The following is a 22460-nucleotide window of genomic DNA, read 5'->3' as shown; positions in this document are numbered from 1 at the left end:
TGGCAAATAATTGTGATGTCCTTAATTAAGAATCCTGTTACTTTTCATTCATTTATTGATCCATTCAGTAAGCACAGTTACTTGCCAGCCTGTGTGCTCAGTGCTGGGGACACAGAGAAACAGGGTCCGTTTGGAGAAGCTGAGTCTTTTGGGCACATAAACACTTCAAAGTGTAATTTATCCTTTTAATAGTCGTGTGTACTAAGATGAAGTCTGTCAAGTAGGTTCCTGGAATGCTTTGGAGGTGGGGCGCCCTTTGTAGTGGACTTCAGAGGATGAATGTGAGGGTGGCTACAGAGACATGGGGAGGAGGTATTCCGAGTAGGGGAAAGAGCTATGTTACAAAGCTTATCAGCAGAACACTTCTTTCTTCTTTCACCCTCTAATTTCCTACTGCTACTTCTTTTTGGCCGAACCCTGCCAGAGATTCTGGGTAAACCAGCACGGGGCACAGCACAGGGCAGAGAAGGGCAGTCAGTGGGTCTGGAGAGGCAAACAGGATAATCAGAGCAAAAGGCATGGCATGTGAACAAGGTGTGTGCAGAGGACGGGAAAAGTTAGGAGTTGCTGGAATGTGGGGAGCATGACGAGAACTAAGGAAGATGAGTTTGGACCTAAGTTGTAAATGATCTTCTATATTTTACCTAAGCTTTTTATCACATAAGCAATAAAGAGCCATGTGTGGGCGTGAGCTTAACGCAGGATATTATTGATTTGTAATTTAGCAAGATTCACATTTTCTAAAATCACCATTTGGGATTCCTGGGTGGATCATAAAATCAATTTAATCAGTTGTCCCACCATTTCAAAAAAATGAAATAATATTATCAGAGTGCATTGCATATAGTGAAGTTTAGTAGTGTTTTGTGAAACTTTGTATATTTCTGTGGGGGAGGTATACTGGTTACGATTTAAAATATGTATCACATTTTTTTAATTTAAATAAATTGAATAAAAATTTAAAAAAATAAAAATATATCATTCTATGGGTGCAGTGAAAATGTGGAGAAAACACGGGTTGATCACTGGCTTAAGTGTGGCGGTGGACTGGAGGCAGGAGAGAATGACGGGCAGCGGGGCTGGAGATGCACAAGAACCAGCATCCATATATTGCTCATTCCTTTTTAAAGCCGTGACTTTTTAAAATATCTTTATGATATTGAATCCATGTCTAGAGTATTAAACCTCATCTCAAGTAAGCCAAGAAAATCCATCAGAGTCTCTGCCTTCCATTTTTTGAAGCTCAGCTGATAGTAATGTTTACCAAGTCCCAAAAGGCTCCTGAACCTCTCTGAGGAATCCCATGTCTTGCCATTGCTTTGATAGTGTCTGTTTTACTTAAGCATTATGGAGAGTTTTGCATTTGGTTTGAAGTGTGATAAAATCGTTTAAATATGTCTTGGTTTAGAAATTGAAAGGCTTTCCTTTTATCTATAAAGCAAGTTAATTGATCACACTGTTTCTAGTTAGTCAGAACGACTTTTAATAAACTCGGCTGAACACTAGCCAAACAGTGTTCTGTCTCCTCTGGAAAGACATGTGGCTCTCTGGAAGAGCAGTTGGAGAACTTTCTGATGAAAGTCTTTACTCTTCCAGGAGAAAAGTAACGCAGGTGCATATGCATGCTCTCTCTCAGCTCCAGCGAGGGCACAAGAAAATGAAATCCACGTTCTTCATAGAAATAACTCAAGTCACTATTTTTGTGTATACTTAAGTCTTCTCTTCCGCACACAGTATTCGCCAGAGAGACTAACAAGTAAATACCTGGCTGCTTTGGGTTATTCCTGTGGGAGAAAAAATAACTCCAAGGCCACCTTAGGTTGGCAGCTGAAGGTAGGGTTCTCGTGTTTACACTGGAATAGCTCAATTAAAATGTGTGATTCTGCTAAGGGAGGTGGTACATGACCATTATCTCCATTTCACAGGTAAGGAAACTGACTTGCTAAAAGCTGTAATTTAGAAATAGAACCAGGACTAGAATCTGCATCTTCTGGTTCCAAATCTGGTCTTCCTTAAGATCAGTCACCACAGGAGAAGCTGAATATGAGAGGCAGCTATAGTAAGTATGTTTGAGCCTGTCTCATGGGTTCTGGTTTTCATCAAAGTTTGTCCACGTGTTTCATCCCAGTGCTTCCAAAGCATTCCAGTGCTTCTATCCATGAAGCATTTTTTTAGTCAGGAAAAAAACAAGAAAAGGCCACTTGGCAGTTTAATTTGAGAACGTTGATATTGAATATTGTGATAGGACTAGGTTGCGTTCAGGGTCAAATAGTGTGTACTTGGAAGTCATGCCTGGATCTGAGGCCTCCGCTCCCGGTTGTGAACTGGATCTTTTCTGAGCCTTATATTTTCTTTTGGGAGAGGGGTGGGGGAGAGAGCTCCCCTGCAGGCTTTTCACGAGGACTGCATATAGAAAGCCGCTCATTCCGTGTTGACTCATAGTACACTGGAACTCCATAATGGTAATGATATCTTTATTATCAGTTATTATTGCTACTTAAGAACAATTGATTGTTCACAAATGTAGTCCCACAATGCAAACACTAAATGCTTGATCTGACTACCTGAAATAATAATAGTAATAGCTACGATTTGTCAAGTGTTTACCATGTACCGACCTCTGCGCTGTCTATGGCTTAGCTCTCTTAATCCTCATAATTACCTCATGTGTAGGGACTCTGAATCACTGTCTTCCATATCAGAAAACTGAGACTTAGGCTGAGAAACTTGCTTAAGTCACAGAGTAAGTAGCAGACTGTGCCCGTAACTACTATATAATATTGCCTGTCTGAAGAAATTAAAACCTCTTAAAAAAAAAAAAAGAAAGCAACAGAAAGTCCAGAGTTGTTTCCCAGAAGTCCTTCCACAGAAGCCAAGAATGTCAAGAGCCATCTGCCAGGTGCCAGGGCCTGCCCAGACGCTCAGATTCACACCATCAGTGAGATGGATCTAGTACAGCCCAGCATGTGCCCCCAACTCGTTAGCAATTAGAATGAACGTACTATTCACACAGAATAGGGAAAAATAAATCCGAACAACTGCATAACCCCCGTGGCCCATGAGCCTGCCCACGCGTTCTTGGCTGCTGTCTGGACATGAGACGGCTTGAGTGATTCCATAGCCAGCCAGGCAGAGCTCCACAGATCAGACCTTGACCCCAGTAAGCTGTAACCCATGAGCACGCTTATGTTTGATGACTCTTGGGCAGAACAATCTGGTCACTCTATGGCCAGATGTTCAGCTATTTCTTTCTGTGCCTTTTTTCTTTCCTTTTAAAGCAGTAATTTGGCTTCCCTGCGAGATGAGACGTAATGAGGGTGATTCCTTTTGCCAAATCCTTGACTTAACTAGTTTCCAGAATACAAAACTAATTCGTTTGGTTATGACCTGATTTGTAGCTGAGGTGAATAATAGCAGCACAGGAAAACCACACTGGTTTGGGCCAATCTGAATTACAGACGTTTCTGAGCCATAGAATATTTCAACTGATGCTGTCTTATTAATTTTAGGAACACACTGTGACAATCAATGACCGAAAAAAAAATGCATTCCTAGTCAGAAGTCTTATCAGGACACCCTTATGAATAGATGAAAATTGCTCACAATTCAAGAATTGTTGGTATTTGGTTGTTTGTGATTTTGTTTTAAAAATACATGAAGATGCTGACTTGTCTACATAATTATTAAGCTTAACACTTTCTGTGTACAAAGTAAAAGAGGTGGGGAGACTGGAGTCCCAAGTGAAGTCTGAATTTAAAGGTTTTACTGGATTTTGGATTGATTTATAAAACCTTTCAGTCGGTTTCAGTAATTAATTTCCAGTTTCACAATTGCGTTCTTAGTTTGGAAAAAACATGCAAACTGTTTGATTAAATTTCTTTCCCGACCAGTTCTCTAACCCTTTTCGGATTTCTAAGGCTTCTCAGTCTGTATTGGTGCTTGTCAACCCCAGTTATCTATTAGAATCTTTGGAGATGAGTCCTGGGCATCAGAATTGGTTTTTGTTGGTGGTGGTGGTGGTTTTTGTTGTTTTTTTCTGGGAAAGATTTGCTCTGAGCTTTCGTCTGTAGCCAATCTTCCTCTCTCTTTTTTTCCCCCTCTTCAAAGCCCCAATACATAGTTGTATATTTTTAGTTATGAGTCCTTCTAGTTCTTCTATGTGAGCCGCCACCACAGCATGGCTACTGACAGACGAGTGGTGCGGTTCCACGCCCAGGAACAAAGTCTGGGCCACTGAAGTGGAGCATGCTGAACTAAACCACTAGGGCATCAGGACTGGCTCCAGAATTTTTTTTTCTTTTAAAGATTGGCACCTGGGCTAACAACTGTTGCCAATCTTCCCTTTTTTTCTTTTTTTTTTTTAAGGATTGGCACCTGGGCTAACAACTGTTGCCAATCTTTTTTTTTTTTTTCTGCTTTATTTCCCAAACCCCCCGGGTACATAGTTGTATATCTTAGTTGTAGGTCCTTCTAGTTGTGGGATGTGGGATGCCGCCTCAACATGGCCTGACGAGCGGTGCCATGTCCGCCCCCAGGATCCGAACCCTGGGCCGCCGCAGTGGAGCACGTGAACTTAACCACTCGGCCACGGAGCTGGCCCCTCCAGAATTTTTTTAAAGAAACGCAGGTAATACTAACATGCAGTTCTGGTTGAGAACCATCAGTCTCTACATACCTGGTGGTATAGAAATGGCCGAAACCAAATGAGACAAACTGGCTTATAGGACCCACAGGCATCACGTCTTAGGACTCCAGCACAGGGGTTTCTTCTCAGCCTAGAAAGACCTGTTCCACCTGGCTCATCTCTGTGTTTATCCCTGCCAATTCTTTAAAGTCCTTCCTAGTAAGTTAAATCAAAAAACATATGCAAACAGTGAGTGATTCCTACACTTTAGCAGAAAAGCAGATATTTTTTACACTGGATCTTTTTTTTACCGATCAGTATAAGTCAAATCCTCTAGAGTGTGTCTACTTGAGAATTGAGGCCGTTTGGGGGACAGAGAGGGGCCTTCAGTGCCTAGCACCCAATACTTGACATATATATTTGACCTTCTGCAAATATCAATTATTGGTGATTATTTTAATCTTGATATTGTGTTTTCCTAATTAGGGCTTACTTCCTTATCAACTTTTTTTCCTCTAGAGTCTAGGCTTGTCCTAAATTTATATTTTGGTCAATGGAGAAAGAAGGAAATTTCTTTAGATGCAGATGGGAGTCATGTCACAGTGCATGTAGGTTTCCAGTGAATGCAATTCATGATGTCAGAGCTGCCCTTTAAAGAGAAAAAAAAAATTTGGCTAGTAGGGGTGGGATAGGTTATAGGAGAAAAAAAAAAGGAGGAACAAATGGGAAGAGATCTGCATTAATAAATATTCAGACTGAGTCCCACTCTTATGTCAGTGTTTGTAGGTGGTGTTATTACATGTAGTATTGGGTGATGGAAGTTGTGCACCCTCTCATTTTTCACTTTAATTGCTTGCCTGAAAAGATCCTGACAGCTTCAAAGGTTACTGCCGGTTGCATTTTTCATAACTCAGAAGTAATATGCATGTGCAATTTGCTTCATTATTGCCCACTAATAACCAATTCTGGAGAAAGTCCTAAAGCCACCAAAGGAGCCATAATTTGACATGATGGTTTCCTCCTCCTCTTTCTCCCTTCTTTAACTGTTCCAGTTTAAGAGTGAACCGCAGACGCTGTGGTGATACGGGTGTTATTTTACTCTAATTTTCTTCCTATGAGCTTAGTATGATAAATTCTTAAAGAGATTTTTTAAAAATCCAGAAAAACAAGGCAAGACATAAAATATTTCATGTTTCACATTAGAACTTCAGGTCCTACAAAATAAAATAACATTCCAGTTGTTTTGTGTTTCAGTTCAGGTTTGGTTTGGCTGTGTATAACTGGAAAAGCTTGAGATAGCAATGGCTTATGTGGAAGAGTTTTATTTCTCTCGCTTTCAAGAAGTTTGGAGATGGTCAGTCCAAAAGCGATGGGGGACTTCACAGGATCAGGGATCCAAACTCCTATTGTGTTTCTCTACCATGTATGACTTCTACTCCCAAGATTATCTCATACCTAAAGTAGATGCAGGAGCTCCAGTCATTCTTCCAGCCAGCAGGAGGGAAACATACCACAAAGAAAAGCACATGATTTTAAGGGGGTTCTCAGAAACCTTTTATCCTATTGGTCAGGACTTAGTCACATGGCTGTACCTGGCTCACAGAATGCTGGGAAATGTAGTCTTTATACCAGACAGCCATATTCCTATGCATTATGGAGGAAGAAGGGAAAAATGACTATTGGATGGCAGCCAGGATTCTCTGCCATGTTATGTGAATGAGGAGGTGTTAGATTTTCTATGCATCATTATGCCACTAACTATAAAATGGAGATAATCCACAACAGTGCAGAGTTTAATTTCAAAAAACTTTATGGGTTTAAGAACTGAGTAGTAGCGACACCTAACACATTGCTTATTTAATCCTCATTTCAGCCCACGGCAAAAGTACTATCCTTATCAACATTTTACACGTGAAAAAAACTGAGGCTTAAAGAGGTTATACAGCTGGTGTTAAACTCAGGCCATTTGATTTGTGTGGAGTTGCATTATAATCCTGAGCAACACCAAGAAGTGGGAGCAAGAGTTCCAATGAGATGGTAATTACAGTAGTGAGCCTTGGAGACTCAGGTATCAGATCCCTTAAAATACTAAATACTGAGTTTTTACTGTATATGGAGATTTAGTTCAAGGCTCATGTAAAATTTTCTTTCAGGGTCAGTTTTGACTATGTTCTATTTTTAACCCAATCTTTTACACGCACTCCCTTTGTGAAATTTGCCAATTATGCGGTTTCAAGTGTAGTGCTACCTCTGGCTTTTCTTTATCCTTGCTGGAATTCTACTAGGCGTAGTAGATCCTCAGTCAATACTTCCTGATTCATTGGCTGAGTTATATGATAACCAAGTTTTTAGTCAAAGTAGTTGGGTTTTTACTATATATCACTGTTTTGTTTTGAGGGACGTGCTCTGGTTCAAGTGCCTGCTGGAATGCGTGGCCTCACGATGGGATTCCACAGCATTTCAGTTCCTATCTGTATCATGAGTCCTTTATCTCTCCTTTCTTTGAGGCCCAGACTTCTTGGTTCTGCGAAATGTCTCACCACACATCAGAAGCAGACCCCCTTTTCTTGTCTGTCAAACCCTTTTACTTTCTAGTTACTTCCTTACTTTTGGTAATGAACCACTCAGATCTTTACCATAACAAAACTCTTGTATTTCCATTTCTACTTTGACCAAATCTTATGTCTCTATCCCAGTTTCTCCCCCATTCTCCACACCACCAGTTCTTTTTCTGAAACATAGACCATATCAGTGGTTCCCCATTGCCTGCAGGATGAAGTCTAACTCTTAGAGAGCATTTCAGGCCTCCCAGGATGTGGGCCCAATGTAAGTTTCGAGACTCTTGCAGAGTTTCAGCCACACTGGACTTGTTGCCAGTCCCTACTGATTTCTGCTCATCTGTTCAAACCATTTTCTACTCTGTGTCACCTTTTCTATCTGGAAATTTAGTTTGAGGCTCATGTAAAAGTTCTTTCAGGGAGTTTCCATGATTCTCACAAAGAACCGTGTTTTGTTTCTACAGAAATTGGTGTATTCTTCTATATTGGCACACGTCGCAGTCTGTCTTGGAGTCTTATTAACTGTGAATTGTGTTCGTCTTTCTTGCTCAGTTGTCAATCTACTGACTTAGGAGTTGCCCTGAGCAGCCAGCACATGACAGGAATTCAGTCTGTCTTTCTTGAAATGAATTCAGTTTCTGTGTCTCCAACAAGAAAGTCAGAGCTCTGATCTAGGTCCAAACAACTTCTTGTGTCATTTTTCCTTTGTAGCCTCCTAACCAGCCTTCCGGCCTCTTGATTTAGACCACAGAAAATAACAGAAATGATCATCTAGAGTCAACCTAGGAGCAGTAGTTCCGTTTCTCATAATATTCATGTAGCTCTCGCCATTGGCACTAATGACATTTTAGGACAGAAAATTCTTTGTTTGGGGTAGGGGACTGTCCTGTGTTTGCATTATAAGAGGTTAGCAGATTCCCGGCCTCTACCAACTGGATGCCAGTAGCACCCTCTCCTTGGTTGTCTCAAGACATTGCCAAACATCCCCTGGTGGGGCAAAATTGCCCACAGTTCAGAACCACTGTTCTAAAGTGTAAATATTCTTTAACTAAAGAACATCGGCTCTTCAGCCCTATGACCTTTCCAAAGTACTAACAGACTTCTTACCTGTGCCTTCTGCCGCAAACGTAATGCCATTCTTAGATTCCTTGCCCACACCTATGAATGACGCCCTCTGCCTCACTCCCTTCCTTCAAAACCCATCTCCATTCCTCTTCATCAATAAAGCCTTCCCAGATTAGCCCTATCTGCCCCCTTTCCCATTATTCTGAATGTTATATCATTTTGTAGCTCTCCGAACATCTGTGCTTGATAGTACATATTTTTCATGTAAGTATCTATACATACTGGTACATTCATTTATGTATGGGTCTATTTTCCTCTCCTATCTGACTCTCCTGGTGGAAGTGTCTGAGCTGTATGCTTATCTTTGTGTCTTTTGTGTTTTGCTTGTCCAGGGCATTCGTTTATTTGTTCAGTACATCGTAATGAGCACTGATTATTTGCAGAGCAGTAGGCTTAGGATTTGTGGCCTCTAAGATGTAGTACATAGGCCTGTGTCTTAGAGGATGGGTAGGATTTCTTTGGGCAAACAATTTTAGGTAGAACCAGTGGAAGGTCTCCTTTGCTTAAACAGGTTGTTTCCCTTCTGACCTTAAAGGGAGGAATTCAAGAGCCTCATTTTCCCTGCCTGCTCTTTTGGCACTTAGCCTTGCCCACCAGCAGCTGTCTTCTTTTCCAGATGACTGCTTGTAGGCTCTTCCCATGGGAAGGGGTGACACAGAAGCTCCTTCATGGTCTTTGTATTGCATGCTACTTGGATCCATCATCAGGTTCATTTCTGATGAAAAGCAGACGTGTGTATTTGTGTGCACACGTGCACATGCACGTCAGAGTAAATGCAACCAAGTTTTGGCCTTACTCCTGTTTGAAAGGATTTTATTGTTGTGTAATCCCAGCACCCTAGTCTCCAGGGGTGCTGTATACAGATGTACAGGTTGTATACTTCACAAGCACACCTGGCAGCCACGATGGTCTCTGGCAGGCTCTCTTGTGACAGATAACAACAAGGTGAGAGCTAAGGAAGATAAATAACACCCTGTCACCACTGGAGGGTATGGACTCAGTGTTATTTACATAGATAGAGGGCTACACATCTTATACTTAGGGAAAAATAGCTACCACTCTCAATCAAAGTCATCAATGACCCTAGGAGTTTGATGGGTTGGAAGAGTTAGAAAGCATCCTAGTCAGAACTGTCTATTTCTAATAACGTTAACCCTCTGGCCATGCCATAAACCGGGGAGGCTGCACCATGCTGTGTTTGTTTATAAATCAGCCTCCTAGAGTGTTGTCCAAATGGTTCTTGGTTGAATAATGTTTATTCATTCACTTGTGGAGGAAAACTCAGGCTACAAATGTGAACATGAATGCTTTTTTTAATAGACGGAATTATTGTGCTGCACGGTGTCCCCAACTTTTAGATATTTAACTCATAAAGTTTACAGCAACACTTAACTGCATCTGGATTTCACATTGAATTTGGGAAGGCAAGAATCTCACTGTAATTTGCACTGACTGCCCTGTAATGGAAATTATGGCTTGGGAAAAGTTTCAAATGACGTGTCTATAAACTAAGGAAAAGTTGATCCATTCAAAGGCTGGTTATGTGCAATTGTAGGATTTTTTTTTTTTTTTGAAAAGGCCATTGCCAACAAGAAATATTTATTTCAGCAGCTGAAGTAAACTAGCCGTGAATTAAAAGTTGGTCTTTGTAAATTGTTGGTTCATCAAATTCAGTCCTAAAAGTGGAGTGAAAGTTGCAACAGAGCTCTGCTAGGCTTTTAAGAAAGCCATAAAGATTGTATGGAGTCCAGTGTTACAAGTGGATGGTAGCAATTAGCTGACTTCAGAGGATGAGCAGCCTTTTTAATGGTCAGAATGCTGACCTAATGGGACTCAGGACGCAGGGCTTCTGGTCCTAGCCCTGCCATTAACTGGTGTGTGTAAGTAGGCATATCTCTTCACCTCTCAAGCCTTAATTTGTCTGTTTCTTTGCTCCAGAATCCCTATGTCCCTCCCCCACCGTTTGTTTGTTTTGGTATTTCCCATTCATGTTCAAGACTTTCCCTCAAATGTCTAATGATCATTCCTTGACTGTACTTGGCTCATATTTAAGACCAAGGCAATAAAAAGCTGATGGGAGGCTCTGGATGGAGGCATGGCTGGGGCTTGTCGACCATGGACTTAACTGTATGGAGATCATTTAATTAGGGAATTGCCAGATGTCGGCATCTGGCAGTCTCTTCTCTACGCCCACTTAACTTAATCAGAGAGGAATCCTCCTGACTGGCTGCCAGTGTTCTCAGGAGCAGTGGAGTAGACATATTTCCACTTTAATGTCCCTGTTTTCAGCACTGCACTCTCCCCTCTCTCCCTCTCCCTCTGCTATGCTTGGTCTCCTGGTTCAGTGTCTTTGGAATAATCAACCTTTTAAACAATCCTCCTGTTTTCAGCCCTGAACCTTCCCTTTTACCATACCTGGCCCCTCCAAATCCACGGCCTCCCGGACTTCTGCAGCGGGTTCGCCTCCTGGCTCACGGGTCTCCTTTGCTGCAGGCACTTGAGGTTGTAGCTTCCTCTACGCTCTAGGTCACGTTCCATTCCTGCATGGATTGTCTACCTTCCAAAACACTGGTTGAAATCACTTGTCTGCTGATGTCTCCCTTTCCTTTCTTCTATCCTTGGTGAGTTTTTTTATTCCTTTATTTATCAGTTAGTGGAGCCTTGGATGGTGACGGAAACAAATGCCCTCGATCAATCTGCCATGTTTGACCAAGAGTCTTCCATTCTTTCATCATAAAATTAATGAATTAGTGTACCTACTCAATAAATATTGTGTGCCGTCTATGTGCCAGACACTGAACTGAGTGCTGGAGAGATGAAAGAAGCCGAGATGGTTCTTCGCTTCTGAGAAGTGTGGGAAGGGGAAAGGATGTACCCAGATCACGCCTCCGTGGTGACATAAGTACAGGGATAGTGCTAGCAATGAAATGGTGCAGAGAAAGGTGGAGGGATGTGACGAGCTCGGTGAGGGATGCTGTGCAAGGCTATGCTGAATGAACTAGAACTCTGTGGCTCTATGAGTTCAACTGTTGGGGAAGACTGAGAACAGATTGCACTCGTTAATTATTACTGAGCAAGTCCAAAGAAAAGTGGTGTATCCAGCCCAGATCTTCAAAATCACTCGTCTCTCTGGGTGGGCCTTTGCCTCTCCAGGGTCTTCCAGTGCTGCACATCGCCCCCTGCCTTCCCACCCACATCCGGCCAGCCTCCCACTGTTGCCATACAGAGTTAGAAAAGAGCCTGGCGTTCGGAGGATGCAGAATTTGAAGAAGGCCTTCTCAGGGGAGCATGATACCACATCTTCCCTCACTGCTGCCTCCCAGCCCACAAATAGCTCATTGCTGGTAGAGGCCTCATTAGTTTTGTTGAGTGGTAATACGGTTGGTTGCTGACTTTTAAAATTATAAGTGGTTCCAAGTAGTACATAAAAGCCCAGCAGTGTAGACCAGCTAAAGCATAGCCAAAGCCCACAAGCTCATTAATTAGCCTCAGTTAACCCAGCAAACAGCCTTGATCGAGTTTTCCTTAGGTTTGAAGATAGCACTACAAAAGGCTCAATGTACATCACAAATCCAGACACTTGGTTGCCATCGGTTCCCAACTCCAGAAACAGCAGAGCTGATGAACAGGGGCCTTACTGATTGACCGCGGTGGTCTGTGCTGTTTGTCTTGCTGTGGTCATGTTGCAATTTCAGTTCCCTCTGAGAAGGGTATAAATGCTGTCCTTTCCTTATTTCTGCTTTCTGTCTTGCTTTCCTCCTCGCCGCTTGAGAAGTGATGGAAACTAGTGCTGTGACACTGAGCCCTTTGCCATTTCATTGAATCTATGAAACCATGAGCCTCTAGGACCCTATGAGCGACAGAAAGGTCCACTTTGTGCCTGTGTCTCGTGCTTACTGTAGAGCTGAGCGTTCAAGCTCTTACCCCGAGATAGGAATGAGAGGAGAGACGCATTGCCGTCTACTGCAGAGGATGCTGTGTTTTAGAAACTTTGAAGTAAGCTGATTGTTTTTTATTGCTTGGGTATTTTTAAATACGTTTTAACATTTAAATTCTCTTAGCCTTCAGTCAACTCGGAATCTGTGAGCGTGCAAGGGGTGGGATGAGGCAGAAAGCAATAAACTCTCAGTGCTGTTTTTGGCTATCTCCTGCCCTGCTGAAAAAGTTTGGGTTTATCTTCCTGTTACTTCTTAGTGATATTAAAGTGGTAGAGTGTTGTTGTATGTGGCTGTCTTCAACCACATTATAGAAATGCTTGCTTTCTTGCCAAGTTGTTGCCGGCTTAAGGAGCATCATGTGGCTATGAAAAATTCAAATGTTTCTATTCCACAGACCATTTACTGAGGAGGATTATATCTCTGGGCAATGGTAGCCAGTGTTCCAGTTTCATGTTTTTACTGGCGCCGTAAACAAACAAGCCAGAGAAATATCTGGGAGATTGTGTGCTATAACCATCGCAATTCAGATCACTTTTCTTATTGTAACAACTTATCATGTGCAAGAAATTTCTCAATGGTGTGGCACATAGTATAAGGAAGTACTTTTTATTGAATTCCATAATATCCAGTGGATAGTGTTCCTCTCTCCAGTTCATTCTGATAATGGTCATTGTGTCTTCATGAGTATGTCATTGTCCTGCTGTGAAATCCTAGTCTCTTGTCTCTCTAATCCTTTCCTGTAGAGAGTTTTTAGCATCAGACAGTTACTTTTGTGTCAGAGGGGGAGAAATAATGAAGGCAGCTATTATACTTTTACTGAACGTGAAGTGCTCAGCGGAGTAATTAAATCCATAAAATGGTGAGTCATGATCACCACGCACCAGTCAGCCAGGAAGCAAGTGACGGAGCTGATGTTTATTTGTGACCAGCAGCTAATGCTATTCCTCCAGCAGCACTTACGCAGGCCTCTCCTGATTTGTGGGCGCCAAGTGCCTAATTTCATTTTAAGAACTCGAAGCTTTAGTGGATGTTCTGAAGGTTGCTCAAGGAAACATTTAATGTGAAAAAATTTTTTAGGCCTGGTAGATGTCTGTCTGGAAGTTCTGCTTTCTTATTGGTTACCAGCGTCTGCATTCTAGAAAAACAGGAGAATCCTGCCTGAGGTGCTTCTAGGTGGTTTTCTGTCATCGTGAGGGTAGCATTTGGAAGCTTCTGGAATTCTGTTTCACCACTAATTTGAGGGTATGTGAGCATAAGTCTAGCATAGGTAATGGAAGGAGGTAAAGCAAAGTAAGAAGAGAAAATTTCAAAACCTTGCTTTGCAAATAGAATGCTGAACGTTCTTGAATGTTTGTGAAACAAGGTTACAAGATGCCATTTGTGTGACTGTCAGTGGCCAACACCATTTATTTGAGCATCAGAGAACTGTAGAATTTTATACAAGGTACTTTCTTCCCCTTCCCCAAAGTACTAGAGCATGAAGAAGGAAAGAATAATGCAAATGTGTATGTGTGTGTGTGTGTGTGTGTAAATGCACTAATAAAAGAAAAAAATTCAAGTTAGTTTAGAGAGGTAGTATTTAAAATATTTAGAAATTATATAATTTGGAAACAAAGAAAGGCTTTGGAAAATGGTTTGTGGGAATACTGTTAGACTGAGCGTCAGTTACAGGAGTAAAGGCAAAAGTGGAAGATATAAAAATGTTTATTGGCCTCTTAACTCTTTTCCCTTTATGCTCACATTTTAGAATCAGAATGGTGCTCTTTTGTTCCAAAATAACGCACCTCATATAATCATGCTCCAGATGTCTCTATGAAGGAACGAGCTGTGGTGAATCAAGTTAAGGCCCCCGTCTCAAAAACTAAGCCCCTTGATCATCAGTCCCCAAACTGGGGTGAAACTGTTTTGTGGGCACTTAAGAAATTTTCCACAAAGACATTTGCAATCATTGCCTTGTTCTTTCTCATCTTCCTCCTTTCTTTTCATTTTCCCAGTTTTTGTCTCCAATCTCTTGTTTCTTACCTTGTTAACCACCAAAAAGACCTTGCAGGATTGGCATGTCAGTCACCATTTGCACACATGGCCTGCCCGGCATTCCAATGGCCCTTATTTTGGACAAACCACCTTTCGCTGGTGAGCATTGTTCTGCTGATTCCTCTCCAGCGAGCACCGGTGAAGGGCACAAAGCCTTCCTCTCAGAAACAGGGATACACTCGGGGTTACAGCAAACTTAGATGAGTGTGACTAAGGGTTGTGTTTGAAAGCCAAGTTTCCCTTGAAGGGTGGTTTCAGTGCATTTAAAGAACTGCCCGTTGGATCTGTAGGCAAGTGATGTACCAGCAGCCTCGGTTGCATCTGTATTCATTGTAGGAGAGAGAGGAAATGCTGAGTTTATGATCTGTTCTCACTTGCACCGCCAAAACCTTGAGACCCGACTGGATGGAGCCATTCAGAGAATCTTTGTCTCTTGTTTCAGAACTTGGCTTTCCAGGAGCTGCAATGGCAAAGACCCAGGAAGCTGGATTTCTGAATAGTGTGTCCCTGAAATTCTTGGCGTAGGAGAAACAATAAAGTGAACATGAGATTCTTAACTTTAACACCAAGAATAAAATTGCCACTACTGTCCAGTTCTAGTCTGGGAGTGGAAAGCATTGTAAATTGATTTTGGGGCTATCGTTTTTGCCACCCATGCTCCATGCCACTGTGTCTGCGCCCCCCACCCCCATCACCTGTTAATGTACTTTGGAGTAAGTGTGTGTCTCTTACATCTGCCACGTGCAATAAACACTTCCTGTACAAAGGTGCTTGGAACAACATCTGTCATTACATCAAAGGAGGTGTTATTGCCAAGTGCAGCTGGAAGAGTTCTAATAATGAGATGGCTTTAAATGAGGTTATAATGAAATCTGTGTGAAATGTCTGCGCCTTTTTCTAAGAAAACAAAAATGGGCTGTTTCCTCCCTTTATAGTCTTATTAAATAAACATTGTTTTGCATATGTTTAGCACAATCGTTTCTGTACATGAGAAGCTTGAGAATACCTCTCTAGTCATGAAAACTGCCCCTTTTTTGTGGGCTGTGTTGGAGAAAGCGCCAGTACGGAAGGTTGCTATGGTGTGGAAGTCTCTCTCTTACAGGGGAAAACCCTCGGATGAATGTGGCGTTTGTGGATTCTGAACCAGTGTGAGAATTTCTGATTAAGAGCCTAGAAAAGTTATAACAAACTCATTCTACGATTAGAAAGGAGAAGAGCTGCTCTCTAGAATATGAATCCAAACCCAGAAAAGTGTTCAGTGAACAAGAACAATAACTCAGTAGATTTTCAAATTGCTGGAGCTTTCCAAAGGCAAGTAATTTGTTCCAGCATTGAAGTGAGCATAATTAACAGAGACTTTCTTTCTTAGGCCGATTAACCACCCAAAACCATGCCAACATTGTAACTGTAAGCAGTGAAAACCAATATTTATGAGGGGGATTGTGCAGGAGTTTGTGTGACAGATGGACGTTTTATCACCGTTGATGTTTGGAATTCCCTTGAAAAGTAATGCAATATCTTGTTATTTATGAATGAATGAACAAATGATTGTGTTCTACTGAATTTTCTTTGAAAAGAGCTATACTAAATTAATCTTTTTCTCTGTCTAGCCTCTGTTACTTTATGTTAGGTAGCCTCGTATATTCTGATGCAAAGGCTAAAAAATCGTAATTGTGTTTTTATTACAGATACAGATCCACGTGTTTTAGAAAAACAAGAATTACAGCAGCCAACCTATGTTGCCCTCAGTTACATTAATAGGTAAGCCATTTTCAGAATTTATAGCAACTTTATATCTACCACATGTTTATTTTTTAAATGTATCTGTTTAATAGAGTAGAAAAAAGTGTTTTCAGTCTTAAAATATTTATAGGAGATTATTTAAAATCAACCTCTCTGTGGAGTTTTCTTGTTTCTATGTTGGGGAGATGTAGCGTTGTAGTTCTTGGGGCACATGGCTGAAAACACGACTGATTTATAAGCTCATTCTGAAAGTATTTTGTATGCAGAGTTAGAGTATGCTCTTTCGACTTCATAGGGCAGTTTGGGAGATTAATGGATTTATGTTTGAGTGAAACTTTTAAACCCTGGGGTGAAGAGGTACTTCGTGAATTGAGAACATTGTTGGAATATCAGAATATACCAGGATATAACAAATTGAAATAATTTAATATCAGAAAGTTATTTAGTAGCAGCTGATCTTTTGGTAAAAAACATTCTAAGCAACGTGCCTTATCCGTGTAGAGTAACGTGAGTTTTTACTGAAACCAAACGCGTGAGCACGACTTTAGAGAACAGTTAGGACTTGATATATCGGGTCCAAGAGAGGACTTAGTGTTTCAGCCAACTCAAATAATTAAGGAGACAGTGATTTTTGGAGAGAACCTGAAATCAGCTTACATTAAGAAAACACATACCGCCAAAGAGAAAAAAGCAAAGCAAAAGCAAACCTAGTTTTTAATGAGAATGAAAAGCTCTCTGCTCGTAATTCAGCGTGTGAATTTCTATTGACTGTCCCTTTTGTATGTACGGCAAAGAGTGTTTCCAGCTTCTTGGTACCAGAGCTGAGGTTCAGGGTCTGAAGTGGAAAGCTGGGAATGAATTATCTGTACCGTTTCATTTCAATGCCTGTTTAGAAAACTTAAATCTTGCCTACAGAGAGCTTTGAATTGGAGTTGCCTGTGCAGTTTCAAGTTCTTTATGAAGCATGTTTTAAAAAGGACTCATTAACATAAGTATCTATTTGCATGTCTCCTTTGGACTTCCTACTTATCAGTCTTCCCTAGAAATGAGATAAAATATATACAGCTTTTCATGACCCGTAACTTTTGACATGTTTTAAGTGGAACACCTTCAAATCACATCAGATGCAAGGAAAGATATATGTGCTCACCTGGCCGCCTCACAAAAGCTGTGTTCCAGTGATTAGCATAACTTTTGAAAAATCTTTAATTATACATTATATATATTTATTTAATTATACATGTGAATATAATATATGTTAATTAGCCTACTAATACTGGGAAATAGGATGAATAGGCTTAGAGACTAATTGTGGTATTGAATAGGACTTTTTAATAGTGTGGCCACTGTGTCTTGGGTAAAATATGTCACCTATGTATGTACAAATCCGTGTAATACTGAGCCTTATTCTAATAAGAGTCTGTGAGATTTTCACGGTCGTTCTTCCTGTTTCTATCGTCAGCCTCCTTGGCAGCAGGGATCTGCTAATTACACAGGTGTTATACTCACTGAAGAACTAAATTTTCTGCCAGGTGTGATTTGGGACTTACAGAAGAAATCAAAGAATAGTGACAAGGGCCACACAAAAAAACCACCAGAAAACTTGGATCAAGTGTGATAGCTGAGCATGAACGATGGGATGGGATTTACCCGAATCGTGGAGAGTCAGGGCATAATCAGTGGGTGTGAAATCTCTTGGATGAGCCTTCTGGGAGCAAATGAGTCATTCTTAAAAATAACCTTTTATTATCACAGCCGTATACAGGCATTATAGACAATTAGAAAATATAATCAAACAAAAATTTTTTTTTTACCTTAGAACATCATGTTTCCACCACCCAGGTAGCACTACTGGTAACACTTTAAGACATATTTTTCAGATCATTTTTTAAAAATCTATATATGACTTTTAACTTTGTTTTGCAACCTGTTCTTTAGTCACTGATGACCACTTTTCTGTTTCAGTACATGTGAATCTAATCTAATACCCGGGTCATATTCAGATTTCCCCAGGTGAACAAACATGTCCTTTATAGCTGTTTGTCTGATCCAGTGTCCAATCCAGAACGTCACACTGTCCCTGGATGTTTTGCCCCTTAAATTTCTTTGAAGCTGGCACAGTCCCTTTTATTGACAGTGACTTGAAAGAGGGCCAGTTGTCTCAGAATGCTCCCACCTTCTGGGTTTTCTTTTGGTTGTCTCCTCAACATGTCGTCCAACAGGTTCAAGTCCCAGCTGATAGAGAAGTAGACACATGCAGGGGATCGATCAGTTTACTAGTGATCTTGAGGTGAAGAGAAGGTCTGTGTATGGAAGGTTGCCCAGGTTCTAACACCCCTTCTCACTCAGGATCCGTGTGTGGACAGTGCCACATTCATAGCATAGTACGTAACACCCGGTGGACGCTCTGGATATTTGTTTGCAGGTGGTAAACACCTAGTAAATGACACAGAGGGCCGAACAATGGACAGCTGCAAGGAGGAAGCCAGGCCTGGCCATAGGGCAAGATATGCTAAAAGGAGTCTTAGGGGCTTTGATACAGAAGGGAAGCATGCTGAAATTCACATGAAGCCAGTAGGGACTCAAGAAGAGAGTAATAAAGGGTAGGTTATGTGAAAGAAAGCTTGACAGCAATATCCTGAATGCAGCAGAAAAGAGTACTATTAAAAAAATAAAGTTGAACAAATGAAAGAGGTTTTTTTTTTCTTAAATCTCAGAGGGAAATAAACTCTAATTTTGCTGAGCAGTGAAGACAGGAAAAGAATGAATATTTCTCTGCTCAGATATCTGTTTATACAACTCAAATGTACATTTGGGCCTCTCAAAATTGAGGTGAAACTTTCTTTGGCAATAACATTGACTGAAATCAACAGAGTTAGGGTCCTTAAAATGGAGCTAGCTTTTTGGATTATAAAAAGAAAAGAATTGAGCAGAAATTAGAACATTTATTTATAACTATCTAAATTGCTCTAGTCTTTTGAACATAATGTATGTTGAATGTACCTTTAATTCATTTAAAAGCAGTCTGTTACAACACTTGAGCAAATTTTAAAATACAGATGGTTTAATGAGAATGAAGAACACTGAATGAACTAGTGAGGGTTGGGGGAATAGTTCTGGGTAAAAAAGATGGATATGAATTTTAAGGATAGGAAGTTCTATTAATTTTGTGATGTGTGGAACAATGACAAGTTCATGTAATGGGAAACTTAATTGCTTCGTCTGTATGATATTTATATACCTGGGGGAAAAAAGAAGTATAAAGGGCAGGAAGAAAAGCTAGAAGATTTTGAATGAAAGACAATATAGAAGAAATAATACTCGAAAAAGCGAACATAACTTTTTCTGCCTTGAGCTCTATGCTAAGCAGTTTTTACTTTGTTTATTTTGTTTAATCTTCACGATAACCATAGGAAGGAGGTGCTATGATGATCTCCATTTTACAGGCGCAGAGATTGAGACTCAGGAGTTAAGTAACTTGTGCTGGGTCCCCAGGCGGTACGCAGTGGAGTATTGGGTTCAAACCTGCATAGTTAGGCTACCGAGTCTGTGTTCCTAATCACGTACAGCCCAACTTGTTGAGGTATCAGAGAGTAAAGTACTAGTTTAGAAGAGTAACAGGAGAATTTGGAAGACTATCTAATATTGGAAAAATAGCATAGGACAGCTGGGCAGAGGGGACATAGAGAGACATAAAAATGAGAGTCATTACCATGCTGTAGAGAATTGGAGGGTAGCAGCCTAATAAGATGAGACAGTGGGAGACAGCAGAAGCTAAAATGCTGTGAGAGAGGTGACCAGTAACTCCTAATGATATATTGCTGCCAGGGAATTGGGCTGAGTGTGCAGGCACATCCTAGAGGAGCAGGCCTCCGCTATAGTGGGGAAGGACCCCTTAGCATCTTAGAGCAGGAGGAGAGCAGGAAGGAGCACAGTGAGCGCGCAGGAACTATCCTCCACCACGTCTCACCAGTGGGCAGGTGATGGATAGATGAGCTACAGGGTGAACTCAGGTGAGTCTCCATAAAAAGGTGGAGGAGAAGCACTGGCTTGCCTCTGGGTGTTTCCTTCAGGTTATTGTGATATAGTTCTGGAAGCCACCTTGAAGGTGACAAGATAGTTTATTCGTAACTTGTGACTCCCTAGAGATGGGTAACTGAGATAACTTAAAGACATGATAATGTACGTGGCCATGGCTGTTAACTATACTATTTTCTCTACCATATGTTTTTGTTAAAATAACGTAAATTGCAGTTTCCAAATTCACTTTAATTTTTAAAAGATGTATGTCATTTTGGTGTAAGCTGTAAAGGAATATCAGGCCTAGGCACAAATTGGTAGCTTCATGCACTCAATCTGTGTCATTGACTACCTAATAAAAATTTAATATTCTCTTATACCTATACTACAGCTCTACGCGAGTTCTCTTCGTAAGACTCTGGACTGCTTGCACGGTAGTAGTTAGGTTTCACCTCCTCTAAAAGTGGATTTTTATTTAGCTTAATGTTTGCTATTGAAGTTAAACCACAAATTCTAAAGTGAGTTTCATAGAACAGTAATATCAAAGACTACCAGTTTCACACACACATGCATGCACGCAAGCAACTCATCTACTCACAGAAGGGTTCTGTGGTCAATTACATTTGGGAAATCGTGAGTTAACTAAAATGGGTTTCTCTCCCATAGGATTTATCAGATCCTCTCCTACACTGATACGCATTTTAAGTCTCCAAGAGGGATGGTATAGTTCTCATATGTACCTGATCCCAGAGCACTTTTTCTTGAAGCACCTGACAGGACTAGTTCTGCATATACCAGTTGGAGGTTGCTAGAATTGTATCGCTTCCACCTATATCCTGAACTTCCCCCAAGGAACCTTGAAGCCTTGTATTCAGGATAGCTTTCTATTCTTTTTCTGATTCAAAATGCAGAACACTCCCTTTTTTGTCATGGTCAACTGGGAAAAAGGGGGACAAAACTGTGCCCTCAAGTGCTAACTCAGTCAACGTCTACTCTTCTGCCTCTGTTAATAGGGATCCATTTACTTCTCAAAACCTGCCCAGACACCTACCTGGCTTCTGTTAAAAATAAAGCTTTTACTATTTTGCTTAGAAACTATCACTCTTTATTCTTTGGTTTGTGTAATAGGGATCCATTTAGGTCTCACAACCTGCCCAGACACCTACCTGGCTTCTGTTAAAAATAAAGCTTTTACTTTTTTTGCTTAGAAACTATCACTCTGTATTCTTTGGTTTGTGTCCTGTCTGCTGTTCATGAGCTATGAGAGCAGGTTGGCAAGTCTCAGCCTCTGTTTCTTCATCTCTAATAATATCTTTTTTATTGTGAGTATTAAATCAATTAGTATGTATAAAGCACATGTAACAGGGCCTGTGACATAGTGTTATTATATAAGTAATAGGTCTTTTTATTATTCCTTGTATTCTGCTCATGCTAAGTTGCCCTTTTCTCTATCAAGTCAATAATTAGAGGAACAACCGCAGAGGAAGCATGGCTTTGGAGCAGGCCGGAAGAATTCCCACTAGCAAATAATCTCCTTGAGGGCAGGGACATTTTCTGTCTCCCACAACTGTGTCCCAGCCCCCAGAACAGTGTCTGGCACACAGTAGACTCTCAGTAAATATTTATTGAATGAGTGTGAATTTGTGTATGAGTGAATGAGAGAGTGAATAATGAATGATTCTAGGAATGCTCGGGACACTTCTGTGAGAAACCAGGAGTCCCTACTACCTGTGTGCATTTCATGTGATGAAAATGGAATGTTGGTTCACTTTTATTCAGCATTCATATGGAATGCAGCATAAAAATATACTAAATGAGGGCCCCCACTAGTTCTCCCACCATAAACCCCTGGACAAATGTATGAGAGAATGGTTTTTGGTCTCCCAATAGGCAGTACCAGACTGTGACCCTGAGAGAAACAGAACTGAGGTGATTCGGGCTCACTCTCTGAGGACAGTGTCCTTGCTGCAGTGGAGTGAGCTAGAGCCCAAGCACAGCACAGCAGTTCCACTGACCTAAGCAGAGATAGGTCAGAGTTGGGGCAACTAAAGCTGCTGGAATCTGTAGCACGGGGTGACTAGAGATGAGGGATCTGTGCAGAAAGGGGCCACAAAAGCTGTATGAGGGTCCTTCATAAGTCCGTGGCTGAGGGTGGGCTGCACATGTTCAGGGTAAGACTGTGATCTTCCCAAAGAACAGCAGCTCCACTGATGAGGATGGGACAGTGAGAGCAGAGGTCAAGCAGTGCTGTTAGGCATTGCATTCCAGCCCCGCCAGCATGGAAGCGACAACTTGTTAACACCCTAATCTTCCAACTGTGATACCAGAAAGACTTCAAGTTAGAAATAAGGTCTTTGTCCTAGAGTGTGGCCTGCTCTGGAGATACTCTAACAAGACCTAAAACCAAGCCTCCATAAG

General features: G+C 41.2%; 1 protein-coding gene across 4 annotated transcripts in view; it reads left to right on the top strand.

Annotated features, from left to right (window-relative positions):
* JAZF1 (JAZF zinc finger 1) overlaps window positions 1-22460 on the top strand; it is a 321433-nt gene that overhangs the window by 164122 nt on the left and 134851 nt on the right. For 2 of the 4 annotated variants that reach the window (XM_023639427.2, XM_070264724.1), the window contains exon 2: window positions 15968-16040. In XM_023639427.2, coding sequence (XP_023495195.1) covers window positions 15968-16040 — 73 coding nt within the window. Of the gene's footprint in view, window positions 1-1924; window positions 2060-15697; window positions 15786-15967; window positions 16041-22460 lie in introns of those variants that run through there. The other 2 variants (XM_070264725.1, XM_023639428.2) reach the window with 2 other exon arrangements.

Source organism: Equus caballus, chromosome 4, assembly GCF_041296265.1.
Source record: "Equus caballus isolate H_3958 breed thoroughbred chromosome 4, TB-T2T, whole genome shotgun sequence".
NCBI lineage: Eukaryota > Metazoa > Chordata > Mammalia > Perissodactyla > Equidae > Equus > Equus caballus.
The sequence above is the reverse complement of the archived record's forward strand: the minus strand, read 5'-3'. Positions and strand labels throughout refer to the sequence as shown.